General features: G+C 39.6%; 1 protein-coding gene across 1 annotated transcript in view; it reads left to right on the forward strand.

Moving 5' to 3' along the window:
• TNPO3 (transportin 3) overlaps nucleotides 1–20,183 on the forward strand; it is a 118,643-nt gene that overhangs the window by 88,023 nt on the left and 10,437 nt on the right. The window contains exons 12-20 of the mRNA XM_043966571.1: nucleotides 231–422; nucleotides 4,585–4,676; nucleotides 5,303–5,379; nucleotides 7,371–7,431; nucleotides 8,374–8,514; nucleotides 10,405–10,521; nucleotides 13,389–13,483; nucleotides 15,800–15,956; nucleotides 19,260–19,427. Of these exons, the coding sequence (XP_043822506.1) occupies nucleotides 231–422; nucleotides 4,585–4,676; nucleotides 5,303–5,379; nucleotides 7,371–7,431; nucleotides 8,374–8,514; nucleotides 10,405–10,521; nucleotides 13,389–13,483; nucleotides 15,800–15,956; nucleotides 19,260–19,427 (1,100 nt within the window). The remainder of the gene's footprint in view (nucleotides 1–230; nucleotides 423–4,584; nucleotides 4,677–5,302; nucleotides 5,380–7,370; nucleotides 7,432–8,373; nucleotides 8,515–10,404; nucleotides 10,522–13,388; nucleotides 13,484–15,799; nucleotides 15,957–19,259; nucleotides 19,428–20,183) is intronic.

A 20,183-nucleotide genomic window follows, 5' to 3' on the forward strand; every position in this document is an offset into this window, starting at 1 on the left:
CACATTTGGCAAGGACTTTAAGGTTTACAGAGAGTTTTCCTAACAACACAACCCTCTGGGGCTGGATAGTACAGTGTTACTGTCTTCATTTTACAGGTGAAAAGACTAAGACCCAACGAAATTGTCAGAATTCTAATCTCAGGTGCCAGAATAAGTAGTTGTTTCCTGCAAACTTTCTCATGCAATCTATACCTTTTCTTAGTATTCAGATTTCTGCCTTCTGTTATCAGACCCTGTGTTGGGCTACTTGATGAAAGGCCTGTGTGAGAAGCCCCTGGCCTCTGCTGCTGCCAAAGCCATTCACAACATCTGCTCAGTCTGCCGGGACCACATGGCTCAGCACTTTAATGGACTGCTAGAAATTGCCCGCTCCCTTGACTCCTTCATGCTGTCTCCAGAAGCTGCTGTGGGCTTACTGAAAGGTACTTACTACTTTACTGCATTATTAGTAACAGGGTTTTGGTTTTTTTTTTCTGAGCCATTCCTCTGGGATGATGTCATAGCTTTTGTACCACTTGTAGTATTGCAGTTGTCATTGTGAAGAAGGTTTATTAGCTCAGAGGGGTATGTGCTTTGGGTGGTGTACATTGTTGGGTCCATTCATTCCTGTGTATAAAACACACACACACATGCGGGCTATTTCAGTACAGGCAGGATTGGGGTGGGGGGGAGGGAATTAAACAAACATAGTAGAAGATAGTAACTGTTCAGTCAGATTGGGAACAATACTAAATACAGATGAAAGAATACCAGCAATTGCAAAATAACACATTAAAAAGGGATATAGAATTAGGAAGTATTTATTAATAAACTGTGAGCATTTCCTTCAAAGTGATTCTGTTTGTGCTTTCCTCTGAACCCCCTTCTATGCTATGCATTTTTGAAAATATTACAAATGCCTTCTTTGGGGGGGAGCATTACTGTTGCTACCCCCCTCCCAATCTCCTGAAAGGGGGCAAAAACCCCCTTATAACAAATAAGCACAGTTAAGGAAAATGAATCCACACAGTGGCCATGTCCAAAAATATACCTGTGCACTTGATATCCATCATGTCTCTGAGAGGAGGTGGATGGCATGCCTCTTTTTTTTCTTTTCTTTTCTTTTCTTTTTTTTTTTTGGTGTGGCAGTGAGGGTTAAGTGACTTGCCCAGGGTCACACAGCTAGTAAGCGTCAAGTGTCTGCGGCTGGATTTGAACTCAGGTCCTCCTGAATCCAGGGCCAGTGCTTTATCCACTGTGCCATGTAGCTGCCCCGCTTCTTTTGCCCTCCTTATTCTTCAACATCATCAGCTCCTTTCAGTTGCTCAAATAAACTTTTCTTTCTAGGTTTCTCTGTCCTCTTGTGTTGTATTTCAGAGTTTTTTCTCAGCTCTGGTCTTTTCATCAGAAGTGCTTGGAAATCCTCTTTTCCATTAGAGATCCATTTTTCTCTCTATAGTATTATTATGCTCAGCTTCTTAGGTTAAGTTTTTCTGGGTTGTAAGTCTGTCTTTTGCTTTTTGGGAATATCATATTCAAAGTTCTCCTTCAGATAAATTGTCAGCTAGGGCTTATGTGATCTTGACTAGTTTCATGGTACTTGAACTGTTTGTTTCTGGATGCTTACAGGATTATTATTTTTTTTTAATATGGAAGTTTTGGGGGTTGGCTATAATGTTCCTAGGACTTTCCTTATTGGTGTTTCTTTCAGGCAGTGATTGGTGGATTCTTTCTATCTTTACCTTCTGGTTCTAAGAGTTCTGGGTCATTTTGATTTATAATTTCTTGAAATATAGCATCTCCAGACTTTTTTTTTTAATTACTTGAGTATCCAAGAAGTTCAGTGATTATTTCAATTTCTCTTTTATCTGTTTTTCATGTCAAATGTTTTTTTTTTAAATATCAGCTACCTTGCCCTCCTTTCTTCCATTTTTTTCAGTGTTTTGATTTTGTTCAAATTTTTCTTGCTTGTCTCAGTCATTAATTGCTATTTCTGTTCCACTTTTGTTTTCAGAGAGTCTATTTCTTGGGTAAGGTTTACCATTCTTTCTTTAAAGCTTCCCCCCCCCCCCCCCCCTAATTCCAGGAACTTTTATTTAACTTTTTAATCTCTTGCTTTACCTTTTTTCCCTAGTAGCGGAAAATTCTTTTTCCTTTGATTCTGTGCTTGCACTTGTACTTAATTCTTTTTTTGGAACTTTAGATTTAGTCATTTTTGATCTTGGGTAATATTTGACTTACTCATCTCCCCAGTTTTAGTTCTAGACTGGGGGGCTTTGTGCCAGGACCAGAGCCAGGTTTCTGCTTCTTTGTGGTGATTTGGATATGGTGGGTAACCCTGTTTATTCTCCCCCAGAATCATCTGGGGTTTTGCATTGACCAGTTGCTAGGTGTCTCTTCCCCTACCCTCCAGTGGGTCTTTGAAGAGAAGAACTACTAGATTTTCTGACAAGAGTATTCTGGGACTCAGAATTCAGTCTGTGGTCCTATTTGGTGCTTGCTGTATTGGAAGATACATCCCTTTTTTCTTATCACCTGAAGGCTTCTGATTGACTTTGTACACTTCTTGGGGGAAGAAGTCACTGTAGTTTCTCATTGGATTTCCAAACAATCTTTCAGTCTGATGTGAACTGCATGGTTTTTGCTGGAATAAGCATATGAGAGCTGAGTGGTTCCCTCCCATTCTGTCAGCCATCTTCCCTCTAAGTTTCATTAGTTCTACTCTTGCTTTTTGTTGCTGAGTTGCCAACCACCCAGCTTGGTAGAGTTCAGAGCCCTACTCCCCAAGTTTTCCTCATGTGACATTAGATTGTCAGGTGTATGGAAAGATAGTATGTCATGATTCTTCATCAAACAAACCTGTCTGAAATTGCTTGAAAACTCAATAAGCAAGAATGTGTAGACAATACTCCAAAGGGCTGCAAAGACTAAATTAGTTCTGATTGAAGCAAGTTGGGGGCAGCTAGGTGGTACAGTGAATAAAGCACTGGCCCTGGATTCAGGAGGACCAGAGTTCAAATCTGACCTCAGACACTTGACACTTACTAGCTGTGTGACCCTGGGCAAGTCACTTAACCCTCATTACCCCACAAAAAATTAAAATAAAATAAAACTGATTGAAGCAGGTTACTTACTCAGGCACTTTATGATCAAGCCATGTCAAGGCCTAGTGTGCTCCAATACAGGCTACTATTGACGACTATTAAAAGATTCCACAGATAATAGGGTTATTCCAGATGCCCTTGGTATTGTCATAGAAATAGCCAGCCATGACATTGGTATCATTGAGTAGGAAAACAGCTTTCATAATCTTAGGTAGATTCTGTGCAGCTTAAATGAAACTTAACTGTGAAGTGGGGAAGGGGGAAGGGTACTTATCCCAAAAGGTCATGGGGCCACCTATGTTCTTTCTGTTTAATGATGCCCTCCTAAATATCTTCTACACTGGGCAGCTATGGGAGGGATCTGTGGACTTGTTAACACAAAACTCACCAGAGCAAAATGAAGATTAACAGTGGCACATTCCTCCTTTTTCTTTCCTTTTTAAACTTCCCTTTCCAGCATAGATGAACCTTGAAACGTTGGCTCACCTACACCTTATACATGAAATGCTCTTTCCCCCTTCTTTTAGTCTCCTTGCCTTTTCTAAAATCTTTACTGTCCTTTGAGGTCTAGCAAAAAAATTCCCATCTCCCTTTTAAAACCTCAAAGGCATTATCCTTAATGAAGCCTTTGTATTTTCCTTTCCATAGTTAGAAATGATCTTTCCGTCTTGCAGTTTTTCCAAGTACTTGTTCCATTCTTATGCTCATAGGTATTATTTCATATTAGAGTGATATACGTACTGTATAGTATTCCACAGAAAGGTAACATAGTCATCTCAAAATGAAGAGGGCTTGAGTTCAAATCTCACCCCTCAGACATACTGGTCGTGTGACTCTGGACAAGGCATTTTAACCTCTCAGTCTTTCTGGCAACTCTCTGTCTGTAAATTGCTAAGAAAATGCCAGCTTTTGTTCGTAGAGAGAATTTCTTCCCCTGGGAGTTCACTGTGCCAGCACTCTCCTGTTCCATATATGCATCATATCCCCCATATCAAGTGAGAAAAACTCTTTGAGGAGAGAGAGCACATTTTCCATGTTTTTCTATCCCTTGTGAAGTCTAGTGCAGTGTTTTGTATGGAGTAGTCATTTGCTAAGTGGTGATTGTTCACTGAAAATTAATGACTTATGAAGAAAGCAGCTTTGGGAGTGGACTTTTTACTGGAATTATGTGTTCAAAAGATCTTTTGAAGGAGGGAAAAAAGATACTTTCGGAAGAAGGGAGAAATGTGCTGGGGGTCTTTCATGGGGTTGTTGAGAATCATAAACTTAATATTCAGAGTTGGCAATGGTATGTATGTTCTCCTGAGCCACATAAAGGAAAACAAAACACAAGGAACAAAATCGTTTTTCTAAACTTAGGGTCAGGACAGTGGACAGTCCCAACAGGCAAGAGCTAGCTATACCTCTGTCCTATCATTCCAGCCCAGGAACTCTTGTACTTGAGCATGGTGGGTGGTTTGTTTGCTTCTTCAATTCCCATGTTTGTTTCTTTGCTCTCTAGGGACAGCCCTGGTCCTAGCCAGATTACCCTTAGAAAAAATTGCTGAATGCTTCAGTGAGCTGTGTGCAGTTCAGGTCATGGCATTGAAAAAGGTGAGACTGTTTCAGATGTCTTCCCATTTCTGTTATTGAGGTAGCCGCCCAGGCCTCCCTTGGTGTATTAAAGAATCACGAGGAGACAGCTCAGTCTCAGAAGTGGGAAGTTCCCTGAATTTAAGAGTTCAAGTTCTAGGCCTGCTACTTTCTAGCTATAAAACCCTGGGTGAGTTTCCGTTTTCTTATCTGTAAAAAGGGGGTGTTATTTGTATCTCTCATGGAGTTATGGTAATAATTAAATGATGCAATGTATAGAAAGTGTTTTGTAGCCATAAACGGCACCCATTATTATTGTCATTATCGTCTTAGAATAAAAAAGATGAGGGCCAAGACCTCTTGATTTTCTGTTTCAGTAATTGATCTGTAATGATGCAGCAGATTAAAACCACAGGTTTCTTAGATCATGAAATATTTTCCCCCAGTTTTCTTAATCCCATTCCAAGCGATGACATGCAAGTGATGAGGGCCTGTTAGCACTGATTTAGATTTACTATACTAGATACTATAGGAAGATCAAAAAAAAAAAGAAAACCTAGACAGAACTTTGTTTAAGGTAGTCTATTTGATTTAGAAGGTGGGTCTGGGTATGGTGTTAACTGTGTTTTAACTTGTTCTTTCCTTAGCTGCTATCTCAAGAGCCCAGCAATGGCATTTCCTCAGACCCCACTGTGTTCTTAGATCGTCTGGCAATGATATTTAGGTAAGAAGTGGGGAGGACTGTGGATGGGGCACTAGACTGGCACCCATGACTTTAGGCAAGTGTTCTTTCTCATACTTCTATGGCCGTATTTGACTTTCCTTGTCCCTACCTGGAAAAGGAGAAGAGTTAAGCTTGCAGCCTAAAAGTGAAGCATTTTATAGTGTTCCTCAAGATGAAAGGTAAATCCTAAACATCATCCCAAGCCTATCCCTTTGTCAATAGATTCTTGTAAAATTATAAGCGAGTGATTGGATGCTGTGGTGGACAGATCACTTCTGGTGAGGCTCTTAGAATTGGAGCTCATTTCATCCCAAGAACCAGAGAGGCAGCCTGATGGATTAGAGTGGGGAAAGTGAGTCTGTAAGGGATTCGTACAGTTTGTAAGTATTCTGTGAGACCTGTAGAGATTGTGACAACTATTGAAACACCAAATAAAGTTTAACAACTACTGGAAAGTAAATAAGGGGGAAGAGGGGAGGAATGAAATGAAGAGCTGAGCATGGTGACCCGTGCCTGTTATCTCTCCTTGCTTCTAGGGAGGCTGAGGCTGGTGGATCACTCAAATTGGAGAGTTGGATGCTGCAGTAGGGCTAGAGTTAAGGCCTTGTAGATAGGGGGCAAGCAGGCTGCCAGAGGAGGGACAAAGCTGCTAAGTCAGAAAATGGAGCCAGGTGTGCACTCGGTATTGGGGTTGTCTCTGTGAAAGATTGTTAGGCTTTCCAACCTGGGCAAGAGAGAATGACCCCTGTGTTCCCCCAAAGTAAAAGAAGAGCTAAAGTGGGTGGATTCCCCTTTTTAAAAAAAATTTATTTTCAGTGAATTAGCATTTGGATTTTTATTCATTAGTTATGAACTGTTAAACTATAACCTTGTGTTAAGGAAAATCATTAATAGGTGGACATTCTAACTTAAAGGTAAAGGAGTTTAAGCTTAGTCTTTGCTTTTGTTGTTGCCCCAAAGTAAAAGGTTGTTTTCTTACAAAGGTTAAAAGAGGGTTGAAACCCAGATATCCAAAGTTCATTTACTACTTGCCTCTTCAAATCATTGGAGACTGGGATCTGAAAGAATAATTGAATGTGTTTCTCTCTAGGTTTACTGTTGGCTTGATACTGTTTCATTTTTCTAGAATAGTGAGAAACAGCCACACTTGACTAAAGCTCTTGATGTCTTCAAATCTTTTGATGATGGAAATGTTTTTCTCAGTTATTATGCTTTCTAATTGCTGATTTGAGGTTAAAGAGAAGAAATTCAAAATGTTTGCAGCAAATTGCTTCCTAAGAACTAGAGGAGTCTTCTCCAGAGCTAGACTGGTCACCAGGACTTTCTGGGTTTTAGAGGCTTGGGAGAGGGGTAAAATCAGTGGTTTGCTGGTGCCAGCTTGAACCTACAAGTCAATTATTGATTCCCCCCCCCCATTGTTAAATTTTCATTGTGAGCATTTTATACCCCAGAAATCTGCAAACTCTACAAATCAAGTCTTTTTTTTTTTTTTTTTAAGTGAGGCAATTGGGGTTAAGGGATCTGCCCAGGGTCACACAGCTAGTAAGTGTTAAGTGTCTGAGGCTGGATTTGAACTCAGGTCCTCCTGACTCCAGGGCTGGTGCTCTATCCATTGTGCCACCTAGCTGCCCCACAAATCAAGTCTTAAATTAATTGCTTTGTTGATTGTCTAGATTTAAGAAAATAATGGAGAAAATGTTAGTAATACAGATTTAACTTTTAAATGTGTCTTATCCATTTCTTCCTGTCCCCTCACCCTCACCCCCAAGCCAAATGTAACCATTTACCAGTGCATCTTTGGTTGGAATGGCTATTTCATTATCTGTAAAGGAATTGTGGTTAATTTGGAAAGGGAATTGAGGGAGGCATAATGAATGGGATTAATGTTTTGTTGGTGGGAGTAGTAGACATCACTGAATATATACATAAAGAGCTATTCTTTCAGAGAAGCTGTTGCTTCTTCATTACCTTGGGTCATTGTCTCTTTCCAGACACACCAATCCTATTGTAGAAAATGGACAGACTCATCCGTGCCAAAAAGTCATACAAGAAGTAAGTGCTAGTATGGGCTTATGTATCTAGGTCTCCTTCACCTTCCTTGACTGAGATCCAGGTAGTTGAAATGTGACCCTGGCAGACCCATTCCATTGAAACAGGCTGAATATCAATAAAAAAGGAGAATGAACCACCAAAGTAGACACTTCATACATTTCTTAGAACAAAGGCTGAAGGGGGCTGATCAAAAAACTCAAAAGAAAACCCTGCATTCTCTTTTTAGCAGTGTTGATAGTGCAGTACTTTTGAGAAAGCCACTAAATCTCCCTTCGCTCAATTCTGAAGGACTGGCTTTCTCCCTGTCTCAGTGGAGCTATAAATCAACAGGCATTTTTGGACAAATACTTTATAATCCTCTAAAGAAAATTATGTATATGTTAAATGTTTCTTACTGTACTTTACTGTGTTTGGATAATGAATGTGGACTCCTTTTTCCTTAAAACAACCCTTTTGTCCACATTTTCTCACTTTGCTGGCATTATCTTTCCCTTGGGAAGTGTATTAGTTCTTCTTTAATTCAGGGAGTCCAGAGGATAGGACAGTGTATGATTTTTTAATTTAATTTAATTTTATGGGGCAATGAAGGCTAGGGTCACACAGCTAGTAAGTGTCAAATGTCTGAGCCCAGATTTAACCCGCCCAGGGCCAGTGCTTTATCCACTGTACCACCTAGCTGCCCCCCTACAATGTATGAACAGTTCCATTCACTGTCAGTTATATAGCATTGCCACTTAGCTCTTAAGTTGCTTTGTATTTAATTCCAAAGATGGTTATGTCCCAGTGGGGCTGATCTGATCTCTAAGATGTATGTTTTTCTATCTCAAAAGCTCAGTCAGAGCCCTTTTATGAGGTAAATCAGTGAGTGCCACATTTGGTGGGCCTTCTTAGCTTCTAGCTGCTTACTCTTGATCTTGCTCTTTTTCTTCCTTTTTGGCTCAGATTTGGCCAGTTTTGTCAGAAACCCTGAACAAACACCGAGCTGATAACCGGATTGTGGAGCGATGTTGCAGGTGCCTGCGTTTTGCTGTTCGATGTGTAGGTAAAGGGTCCGCAGCCCTTCTGCAGCCCCTGGTTACACAGGTGAGTCCTCAGGAAACCATGTGGGACTCTCATAGGGGCTTGATACCTGGGCGGTCCTAGATGAGTCAGCCTTTCTGGTTGGGTTTTAACTACTCATTTGTAGTATGTGTTTGGTAATGAAGCTAGAAGGGCTAAATAATCTAAGTGATCTATAACATTCCTACTTTCAACATTGTGACAAGAAATGGAAAGCTTAATCTAAATGCTTTTTGACTGATTGTTACCAAAAGATGCTTTATATTTTTCCTGATAATTTAAAAAAATATCAGTTTTTGTTGTTAACATCACTTGTTTCTGAACATATCCTTTCTATCTCAAAGCTATCACTTGTGAAAAAGATAATAAAAAGAAAGAAAAAGCAGTTCAGCAAAATCAACAAGCATATCCACTATGCCTGACAGTATTCCACATTGTTTTTGGTCATTGTGTGTACTGTTTTCATGGTTCTGTTAACTTCACTTTGCACCAGTTCATATAAACCTTCCCATGTGTCTCTCAATTATTCATATTGTCATTTTTTTATGACAAAGTAATATTCCATTACATTCATGTATCACCATTTATCTTTAGCTCCTTCCCAAATTAATGGGTACCTACTTTGTTTTTCATTTCTTTGCTACTACATAAAGTAGTCCCATAAATATTCTGGTATAGATAGAGAGGGAGGGGGTGGGTGGGAGGGGTAGATGGATGAGTGGAGGGATGGATGGATGGATGGATATTGTTTGTCATTTATTCTTTGTTTTGGCTCTGCCTGGTTTAGGTATCAACACCATATTTGTGTCATAAAAGGAATTTGGTAGAATTCCACCTATTTTTCCAAATAATTTGTGTAATATTGGAATTAATTGTTCTTTAAATGTTTGGTAGAATTCTGGCTCTGGAGATTTTTCTTAGGGAGTTCATTGATGGCTTGTTTAATTTCTTTTTCTAAAATGGGCTTATTTGAGGATTTTATTTCCTCTTCAGTTAACCTGGGCAATTTGTATTTTTGTAATTTGTCCTTTATTCTTTTCTTTCTTTTCTTTCTGTGGGGCAATGAGGGCTAAGTGTCTGAGGCCGGATTTGAACTCAGGTCCTCCTGAATCCAGAGCCGGTGCTTTATCTACTGCTCCACCTAGCTGCCCCTTGTCCTTTATTCTTAAAGAGGACCATGACATCAGGGTGATGTCATGACTTGCAGGGAATTGGATTTAAGTGAGGAAGGGCTGTGCAAAGTCAACAGCCTCTCTCTCTTCCAAAGCCATCTGGGTCCAATGGCAAGATATATATTAGGAAGACTGGAGATGGCCCTAGATGTAGTAGAAGACTTTGGCCTTTTTTTCCTATCTCTGTCCTGGGACTCTGTGCCTACCAGTGAATCAAGGGGTATACACATTTTCTTCTTTTTTTTTTTTTTTTGCCCTCTCATAATTCCAAATTGCTTTTCAGACTGGATGGACCAATTCACAGTTCCATCAACAGTGTATTTAACAGTGTGCTTATCTTTCTTTGCGGGGCACTGAAGGTTAAGCGACTTGCCCAGGGTCATAGCTAGTAAGTGTCAAGTGTCTGAGGCTGGATTTGAACTCAGGTCCTCCTGAATCTGACTAAGGCCAGTGCTTTATCCACTGCGCCAGCTCAACCTATATACTTTTCTAATTTTTAATCACTAACAAATAATGTTAATGATTATTGTTTTTTAATATGTAATACAAACTAATTTAAATTTTTGAGAATTTGAGGTTATAAAGGTATTGAACCCCCAGTGTTTTGAAGAAGGTTTATCTGCCATCTTGATTCTCACAAGGCTTGGTGGGCCTTTAAGAGAATAGACCAGACTATCTGTTGTGCTTGTGTAGAGCTCAAGGACTTGTTAACTTTAGCTGATTACTGCTTTTCCTTGAACAGATGGTGAATGTGTACCAGGTCCATCAACACTCCTGTTTCCTGTACCTTGGTAGTATCCTGGTGGATGAGTATGGGATGGAAGAGGGTTGTCGCCAGGGCCTGCTAGACATGTTACAGGTAGGTTTATTTTTAGAACTAGTGCTGCCTCCTAAGCCTGAGAAGCTTAAGAAACTGGCTACAAATGTGATATTTATATTCTTCATCAGTTTCCTAGTTCTACTACTTCTTTTATGATATTATGTTCCTAGGCATGTTGATTTTCAAATACAATTGAACTAACCTTTAAAATCAGTAGAAATTTCCTGTCTTTTCTGTGGAAGGTCATGTATAGGAGAGTATGTCTTTTTTTTTTTTTTTTTTGGTGAGGCAATTGGCCTTAAGTGACTTGCCCAGGGTCACACAGCTAGTGTTAAGTGTCTGAGGTCAGATTTGAACTCAGGTCCTCCTGATTTTAGGGCCGGTGCTCTATCCACTGCGCCATCTAGCTTCCCCGAGTATGTCTTTTTTTTTTTTTTTTTAAGTGAGGCAATTGGGGTTAAGTGACTTGCCCAGGGTCACACAGCTAGTAAGTGTTAAGTGTCTGAGGCCGGATTTGAACTCAGGTACTCTTGACTTCAGGGCTCTATCCACTGCGCCACCTAGCTGCCCCTCCGAGTATGTCTTTTTAATTGCATAATAGGCACTATTTTCCTACTGGGCTCTCCACAGATATATGTGAGCATGCAGAATTTGGATGAAAGCTCCAAGTTTAAGACTGATTTTGTTTTGAATTAGCTGCCTGAGATAGCCAGCTTAATTTGCTTAGTAGCTTGGAAACGCTAGTTAAGATGCAGAAGTGGTACCAAGATCTGCGGCAAGTAATAGAGAAAGAAAAAAGCATCTGAGATGTTCTTTGGTTTATTCTTTTCAACTGATGACAGGATTTAGCAACAAGTAATTCAAAAGGGCTTAACAATATCGTTTCCATTTTTCCTGAGATAGCTTTTAATTTGAAATTGAGGGCACTTCATTATTGCGATAATAAAATTTTAATTATGTGAAATAAGCTTTTTTAGTTTTAGATTATCCACAGTGTAATTTACATCATAGGGTATTCAACTAATCTAGAGCTTAAGATGTTTTGAGGTTTTTTTGGTACCTTCATTATTTACTCAACCAAAATCAGTTTTCTCCTCCTTTCTAATTTAAAACTGTATTGTAATTTTCAGGTTGCCTATGTCAGCTCAAGAATTCTTTCACTTTTCTTCTGCTTCTGTTTTTTCTTTTCCTTTTCTTTCCCCCTTTTTACTTTCTTTATCCCTTTTGCCGCCTTCTGCCACTTTTCTTTTTTGCTTTTCATTTCTCAGCCATATATCCCATGTCTTTTGCCATCTGGACCTATTTCTGTCACCTACAAGTTGAGTAAATCTTAACAGTTGCTGAATGGCCAAATCCAGTGGCCCTTTCTCAGTGTTCATCCTTCTTGACCTCACTGCATCATTTGAAACCATTGACCAGACTCCTCTCTTGGACACTCTGTTCTCCCTGGACTTTCCTGATCTATTTCTTTTGGGTTTCCTTCCAACTGCCTGGCTTTTTCTTTATTAGATCATTTTCAATATTCTAGCTCCTAACTGTAGGTTTGCTACAAGATTCTGTCCTGCGTCATTCTTTATTCCTCCATCCTTTTTCTCAATAATCTCATTAGCTCCCATAGGTTCATTTGTTATCTCTATGCCAATGACTTCCAGATTCATAAATTAAACCCTGACCTTTCCCTTGAGCTCTGGCTCTACATAATTAACTACCTATTGGTCATTTCCAAACAGATGTCCCATTGGCATCTCAAGCTCAACATGTCCTCAACAGAACTTGTTCATTTACCCTCAAACCCACCCATCCTCCCAATTCCTATGAATGTCAGGCATGCCACTTCGGTGTCACCATTAACTCTTACTTTCCCTCCTCAGAATGTCCTGTCAGTTGCCAAGTTTTGTCACTTCTACGTCCACAAGATTTCTTGTCTCTCCCCTTCTCTCCAGTCACATGCCTGCCGTGCTAGTTCAGCCATCATAACCTTTTGCTTATATGTACAATTGTAATAGCTTCCTTAAGTGGTCCTCCTGCCTCCACTTTGCTCTCATCTGCTTCCTATGTAGAGCAGCCAGAATTTCTAAATTTCTAAATCATTGTCCTCATTAGTGTTACTCTTTCCTATTCAGTAAACTCTAGTGGTTCCCTTTTGACCCTTGGATAAAATGTCAGCTCCTTCAGCATAGAACTTTTTTCATGATGTGGTTCTAACTGCCTTCTCAGAATTATTACATGTGCTGGGCCCCATCAGCTCTGTTACTGCCAAACCAACTTACTTGATATTTCCTCCATGCTTAGAGCATTCACCATCATCCTCTCTTTTTCCAAGAACCCTTAGTTTCTTTTAAAGTTTATCTCCAGTGCCATCTTCTGTGGCCCTCATCCCTGAGCTGCTAGTGCTACCTCAAAAGTTAACTTGTATTTCCTTTGTATATGTTTTGTATTTATTATCTATGTACATGTTGTGTATCAGCTCCCCACCCCAGAGTGTGAGCCCCTTGAGGGCAAGGCCTGTTTCATTTTTGTCTTTGTATCCTCAGTCTCTAACATAGTCTGTCCCAAAGTGGGACTTAATAAATGCTTGTTAATGAATTGATCTTTCTTTATAGTTGTTGTTTTCTTCTTTGGCATGAAGGGGGGAAGGGTGGGTTATGGCTTAGACCTGTTCTTTCATTGGTATAAAGAAGTCCTTGTCATGAAACTCCTGCTTCCAATGCACATCAACAATTGTTATGCAAGTTATAGTCTCAGAATTTCCTAGGACCCTTGCCCAGGATCACACAAAACTGTGTACCAAAGAGTGGGGATCGAACCCTTGTCTTTTCAACTCTGAAACTCACTCTCTAACCATTACTTCTTGCTGCTTTTTTTTCTAGATAAGTCACTGCTAAAAGATCTACTTTTCTCTTTAGGCACTATGCGTCCCTACTTTCCAGCTCCTAGAACAGCAAAATGGCCTTCAGAACCACCCTGACACTGTGGACGATCTGTTCAGATTAGCTACCAGGTAACTCCCTGATAAAAAATATTTCTCTTGTCGCTATACATTAGCCATCATCTAATTTTGTTGTTCATTTGCTTGACCTTCTTACTCAGCATTTGGAATTTTGCAATAACAATAATTGTTAGGACGGGTAGGAGAAAATTATGAGATTACTTTCTTCAGCTATATTTTACCCTGAGATTGAGTACTGAACATTTTACCTTTGTTTTCTCAAAACAGGTTATTAGAACCCTGTTCATCCAAGTGATGTGGGAGATTTAGCATATGAATTTCTGGGCTTTCTAAATTTTTAAATTTAAACTGGAAGAGATTGCATTTTTACATCTTTTCTGCCTTATTTTACTTGAACTTTTTTTCTGCTTTTGTTTATTAAGCAGTAGTGACTTAATTGGAGATTGACTTTGTGTTGTAGGCTGCAGTAACCTTCTAGGAAAGAACCATTTGCAATAGTAGTAAGACAAAAAAAGTATCTTCAAGACTCAGGAGTAATTAGTCTTTTGAGATTTTCTGCTCATCATTCAAAACCACTTTCGGTTCAAAAATAGAGATTAAAACACAGTAAATGGGCTTTAGTCTAAAAATGTATACAACTGGGGGGGCAGCTAGATGGCTCAGTGGATAGAGTACAGGCCCTGGAGTCAGGAGGACCTGAGTTCAAATCTGGCCTCAGACACTTGATGCTTACTAGCTGTGTGACCCTGGGCAAGTCACTTAACCCCAATTGCCTCACCAAAAAAAAAAAATGTATACAACTGGGTGATTTGAATATGGCATGTTAGATTAAATCCCGTGATTATAAATTTTAGTATTTCCATTAAAAAAACATTTATCTTTTATATTACCAGTTGTCTATTGGACATTTCAAACTGGCTGTCCCAGTGGCATCTCAAACTCAACATGGCCAAAACAGAACTCCTCATTCCCTCAAAACCTACTCCTCTTCCAAGCTTTGCTATTTCTGGCAAAGGGATCACTTTTCTCCCAGTCTCCCAGGTTCATAATCTCAGCATTATCTTTCCCTTCTCACTCACCCTTGCCCCATGTGTCCATTCACTTGCCAGATCTTACCATTTCTATATTCACATCTCACAACTGTCCCCTCCTCTATTCACACAGCTGCCATCTCATCCCCTCGCACTTAGGTTACTGCTATGGCTTTCTAATTGTTCTTCTCCCCTCAGGTCTGTCCCTCCACACTTCTATTGAAGTGATTTTTCTTAAGTGTACATCTGATCGTGTCACTTTCCTACTCATTAAACTCCAATGACTCCCTGTTGCCTCTAGGATAAAATATAGACTGCTATTTACCCTTTATGTTTACCTGGTCCTATCCTATCTTTCTACCCTCATTGCAGTCTCCTTCTCCCTGTCCTCATATTCTGCAATCCAGCCAAACTAGCCTTCTTCCTGTTCTCTGCTAATGGTATCCCATTGCACTGGACTGTTTCCCCATGCCTAGAATACATTCCGTCTTCACCTCTGCCCTCCTCCAAAATCGCCCTGAATTTAGCTTCTCTGTATTTATTGAGATTTGTTCTCTAGAAACTTATCTATGAACTTGTCTCCCCATTAGAATGTAAGCACTTTGTAAGTTCAGATTGTTTCGTTATTTATATTTGCATCCCCATTGTCTCGCACAGTCCCTGACTTAGTGCTTAATAAACACTTGTTGATTAATTGATACTAACTGGGAAAGGGAAGAAAATAAGCATTTATGTAGTACCTTCTATGTGCCAGACACTGTGCTAAGCCTAAGCCCTTTACAGATAACTGATTTGATCCTCATGACAATCCTCTGTTAGATGTTTTTACTATCACAATTTTCCAGTTGAGGCAAATAGAGGGCAAATGACACAGAAAATGGTACATGGCTAGGAAGTGTCTAAAACCGAATTGGAACTCGGTTCTTTCTGACTCCAGGTGGTAAACTGCACCATTAGCTGTCTAGGACAAACTGAACCATTTAATGATTTTTCTTGAATAATTACAAATTATTTCCTGGAGTGGTTGGACTAATCCACATCTCTACCAATGTATATTAGTATTGTGTGTATCAAATCTACAGATGACACAAAGATCAAAGGATTAGCTAGCTTGTTGGATGAAAGAACCAGGATCCCAAAATGTCACCAAACTGGAATGCTAGAAAGTGTCTGAGGCAGGATTTGAATTCAGGTCTTCCTGACTCTAAGCCCATTGTACCACCTAATTCTATGATAAGTTTATACCCTTTCAGTAGATTTGTAAGAGTCTAAAGTATGATTCCCTTCTGTATGTAGAATTTGTGTTCTTGTATCTAACTTTTCTTTCCATCCACAGGTTTATCCAACGTAGTCCTGTCACCTTGTTGAGGAGCCAAGTGGTTATCCCCATCTTACAGTGGGCCATTGCCTCAACTACCCTCGACCACCGGGATGCCAACTGCAGTGTCATGAAATTCCTACGAGACCTCATCCATACAGGAGTAGCCAATGATGTGAGTAAAAGAGGTATCATCATCTTTACAGGGTTTAGCTCCCTTTTCAAACTGCTTTCAGGAGTGCTATGCCCTTGGATTCTTGGAGTGCCATTGTGCTCATCTATTCTGGAATGGCTGATATCATGTTAAATTAATCATCGGGCAGCTAGGTGGCGCAGTGGATAGAGCACCGGCCCTGGATTCAGGAGTACCTGAGTTCAAATCCGGCCTCAGACACTTAACACTTACTAGTTGTGTGACCCTGGGCAAGTCACTTAACCCCAATTGCCTCACTAAAAAAAAAAAAATTAATCATCAAATAATTTATTAAAGATCAGTTATTCCCACAGTGCTATGTTAGGTACTGTCAGATTTCAAGAAGTATAAGATACTTTCTGCCTTTGAATGTAGAGAGAAATCCTCATAAATACATGGAATGTTAAATAGCAATATATAATTTGTTTTATATAACAAATGAGTTGTATACCCAATAAGAGCTTCACTTGAATAACAAGGAGAGAATACTGAGTTGGGAATGGCTTCCTGGAGCTAGGGGTGCTTCATCTGTGCCATAAGAAGTGGGGTACCATATGGAAAGATAGAGAAGAGAGGGGAAAGATGGTGAGCAAAGGTTTCTTAATCATGAAATTAGGGGAGGAAAAAGAGGAAGGGAGGAAAAAATGAAGCAGACCAGTTTGAAGTGGAAAGATCATATAGGAGAATAGTGCACAGTAACGTCAGGGGTTTTTGAGGATGGGGAAGATACAAATGTGTTACTAGACATTAGGAAAGCCACTGGTAGTCAGGGAAAGGTTGAAGGTTGAGTGAGGTATATAGGATATAGGTAGGATAGAGAAAAAGAGCTGAGAAAAGGTTAGATTGTGGTGATTATGTAGTCCAACCCCTTCATTGTATAGAAGAGGAAACTGAGGCCAGGTTAGGTTTAGTTAATAAGCTTTATCACATTAAACACAATTGAGATTTGAACCAGGTCTTTTTGCCTACAAATCCCATTCCCCTTCCATTCTGCCATATTGCTTTTGGTCACTGCTAAGTTTATTAAAATGGCATAATAATCCAAAGGAAATATCTGACCAGTAGTTGGAGATATACCATTGGCACTTGTGTGAAGACACGGCTGGTGACTTAATTGCATAGGGGTGTTAATTGAAATCCAGGATGAATGAGTTCTTGAGAAAAGGACATTAGCCTGAACTTTGGATAATTCACATGGTAAGGAGTCAGGGAGGAAAAAGGAGACAAAGGAGCAGTAGTTTGAGAGGGTTAACAGTCTAGTATATGATAATATTGCTGAGGGTAGAGATAATTTCAGAGAGGAAAAGGGTATTGTCAGATGCTACAGGAAGGCCAAAGAAAAAGAAGACTGAATAACTGCCTTGGGAGGTCTTTGGTGACTTTGATTTTCTTGTGAGCGGAGTTTCAATAGAGTGGTGGGGACAGAAGCCAGATTGCAAGTGATTTAGAAATGGAAAATAGATTAGGGGCAGTGCCTGTGGACTACTTCAGGAAGTTTGAAAGGGAAAAGGGACAAGAGAAGTGGAAGTAGAACTGAAGTGATTTTTCCCATTTACATCTTTTTTTTTTTTTTTTTTGTGGGGCAGTGGGGGTTAAGTGACTTGCCCAGGGTCACACAGCTAGTGTCAAGTGTCTGAGGCCAGATTTTGAACTCAGGTCCTCCTAAATCCAGGGCCGGTGCTTTATCCACTGTGCCACCTAGCTGCCCCTGATTTTTCCCATTTAAAGAAAGGGCAGACCTATGGGGTTTGTAGCTAGAGAGAAAGGAGCCAGTAACTGTGGAGTAGGTACTATAGGCATTGTTAACCTTATTTTGGCACAGAGCATGATGACACTTTTAATAAGTATGAGGATTTGAATCTAAGCAATCCAGGTCTGATGCCTAGTTTAGCATTTTTTTTTGTACCATACTTAAAGGATTATGTTAAGGAAGGAGAGAGTGGTCATTGGTGTTACATTGGGGGGGCGGGGCAGGGCAGTGAGGGTTAAGTGACTGGCCCAGGGTCATACAGCTAGTAAGTGTCAAGTGTGTAAGGTTGGATTTGAACTCAGGTCCTTCCGAATCCAGGACCGGTGCTTTATCCATTGCCCCCCCTATAGGTATTACATTTTGGAGAAAGGGAAAGGAAAATAAATAAGGATTGACTTTGGAGTTGTTGATGAAGACATCACTGATAACTCTTGAAGAGTGCAAGTAAGAAAGGCATGAGAGTAGTTTGTCATGGAAAGAGCAGTAGGGCATCAAATATCTCTGATATCCAAGATATATGAGGAATTAACATAAATATAAAAGAGCAAGGGCAAAGATCATGACCACCAAGTGTCAAAAGGACACAAACCAGTAGTCCTCAGAATGACTGCAAATTCTTAACCATGTGATCAATTGCTCCAAATTACTAATAAATAGAGGTACAAATTAAAATAACTTTGAGGTTTCACACACTCGGCAAAAAAGAACTAAAAAACAAAGTAGGTTCTGTTAATTTAGGAAAGGGCTGAAGATAAATGGCAATACAGGAATGTTAATGAAATATTACTGTGCCATATAAAATAACAATATGAATAATTCAGAAATACATGGGAAGGTTTATATAAACTGCTGCAAAGTGAACCATGAAAATAGCATACACAATGACCACAAAACATGTAAATAGAAAGTACAAAAAAATGACACGGGATCCTGGGTAATTATGATGGTCAAGCTCGACCTCAGAGAAAAGTTTAGAATATGTATTTCCTTCCCTTTGTTGCAGGGGGTAAGGAAGAGTGTAATGGACTGACTGTAGATGAAGAATATTACATATACAGTCAGATATAGTGGACATGTTGATTGATTTGGTTGAATTGTTGGGGGTGGGGTAGGCAGCTGGCAGTTTTTGTAGCCATGATTTGTAACAAAGCCAACCAAGTGGGGAGGAATATAGAAGGTGGCACAAAAACAAGGGGTACCCAAAAAAGGGTCACTTTTTGTAAGATTAGAGTACAGGGTTTAGACTCAGATACCCTGGATTTTGTTTTCTTTTTTTTTTCTGTAAAATGAGGAGTTTGTACTATATGCCCTGCCCTTCTAGCTTTCAGTCTATCATCCTGAAGCATATGGAGCAAGCTCCCAAAAGAGATGAGAGAAGATAGAAGCAAATGTATGCTTAGCTTAGGCCAGGAAGAGATACACCTATTCCCTGGAGAAATCAGTGAAGGGAAGAAAGGCTAGGTAAAGATTTTTTGAGGGAAAGGGATTAAGTCTTTGGAAGACTGGTTTACTGGCTTCACTTTGTTTTCCTCCAGCATGAAGAAGACTATGAAGTTCGTAAAGAGTTGATTGGACAGGTGATGAACCAGCTTGGACAGCAACTTGTGAGCCAACTGCTACACACATGTTGTTTCTGCCTACCCCCGTATACCCTTCCAGATGTAGCCGAAGTGCTCTGGGAGATCATGCAAGTCGATAGACCGGTAAGAAAATTCTACTCGCGTTATTAAACTCTATAGTCTATTTTCAGAAGTCAAAAATTCCTACTACTTTTTGGCTCCTGGAGACTATTTTGGCTTGAAAACCAACTCTGATATTATTTACAAGGATATTGCTGGGTTTCATTTTGTTGGAATTCTGGGCCCTTTAAATCATTTATTAGGTTCTAGCTGTGTCTGTAGTAAAGCCAAATGGTGCTATGTGCTTTATGTTAATGTTATTAACAAATAAGACGGTTTCCCAAACATTATTTGTTAAAATAATGGAAAATGCCTATATGATACCATTAATGGTTACTAGCTATTGAAGAAATGTTAACTACTTAAGCTAACACAGGTATCACTGCTGATACAGACCCACCCAAGGCATGTGTCTTTAGAAGGACAGCAGTGTCTTATACTCCATTATAAATTTTAGTCTTCTGTTTAATTTCCAATCTTTTAAAATTGGCTTCAAGAATAGGAATAGGATCTCTTGAATGGTAGATTATGGTAGATCAATTTCTCTGTGTGTGTGTGTGTGTGTGTGTGTGTGTGTGTGTGTGTGTGTGTGTGTACACACACACATACATATATATGATATATATTATCTGAGACTATACATACATACATAAACACACATATATACATATACATAAAATGTCTCAGATTATAAGTATGAGGACAAGTTGTAGTAATGAGCACGTTGAAATAGAGTATGCCAGAAATATTAACACATCTTGGGTTGGCTTCAGTAAAGGG

The sequence above is a fragment of the Dromiciops gliroides genome, chromosome 5, assembly GCF_019393635.1.
Source record: "Dromiciops gliroides isolate mDroGli1 chromosome 5, mDroGli1.pri, whole genome shotgun sequence".
Lineage (NCBI taxonomy): Eukaryota > Metazoa > Chordata > Mammalia > Microbiotheria > Microbiotheriidae > Dromiciops > Dromiciops gliroides.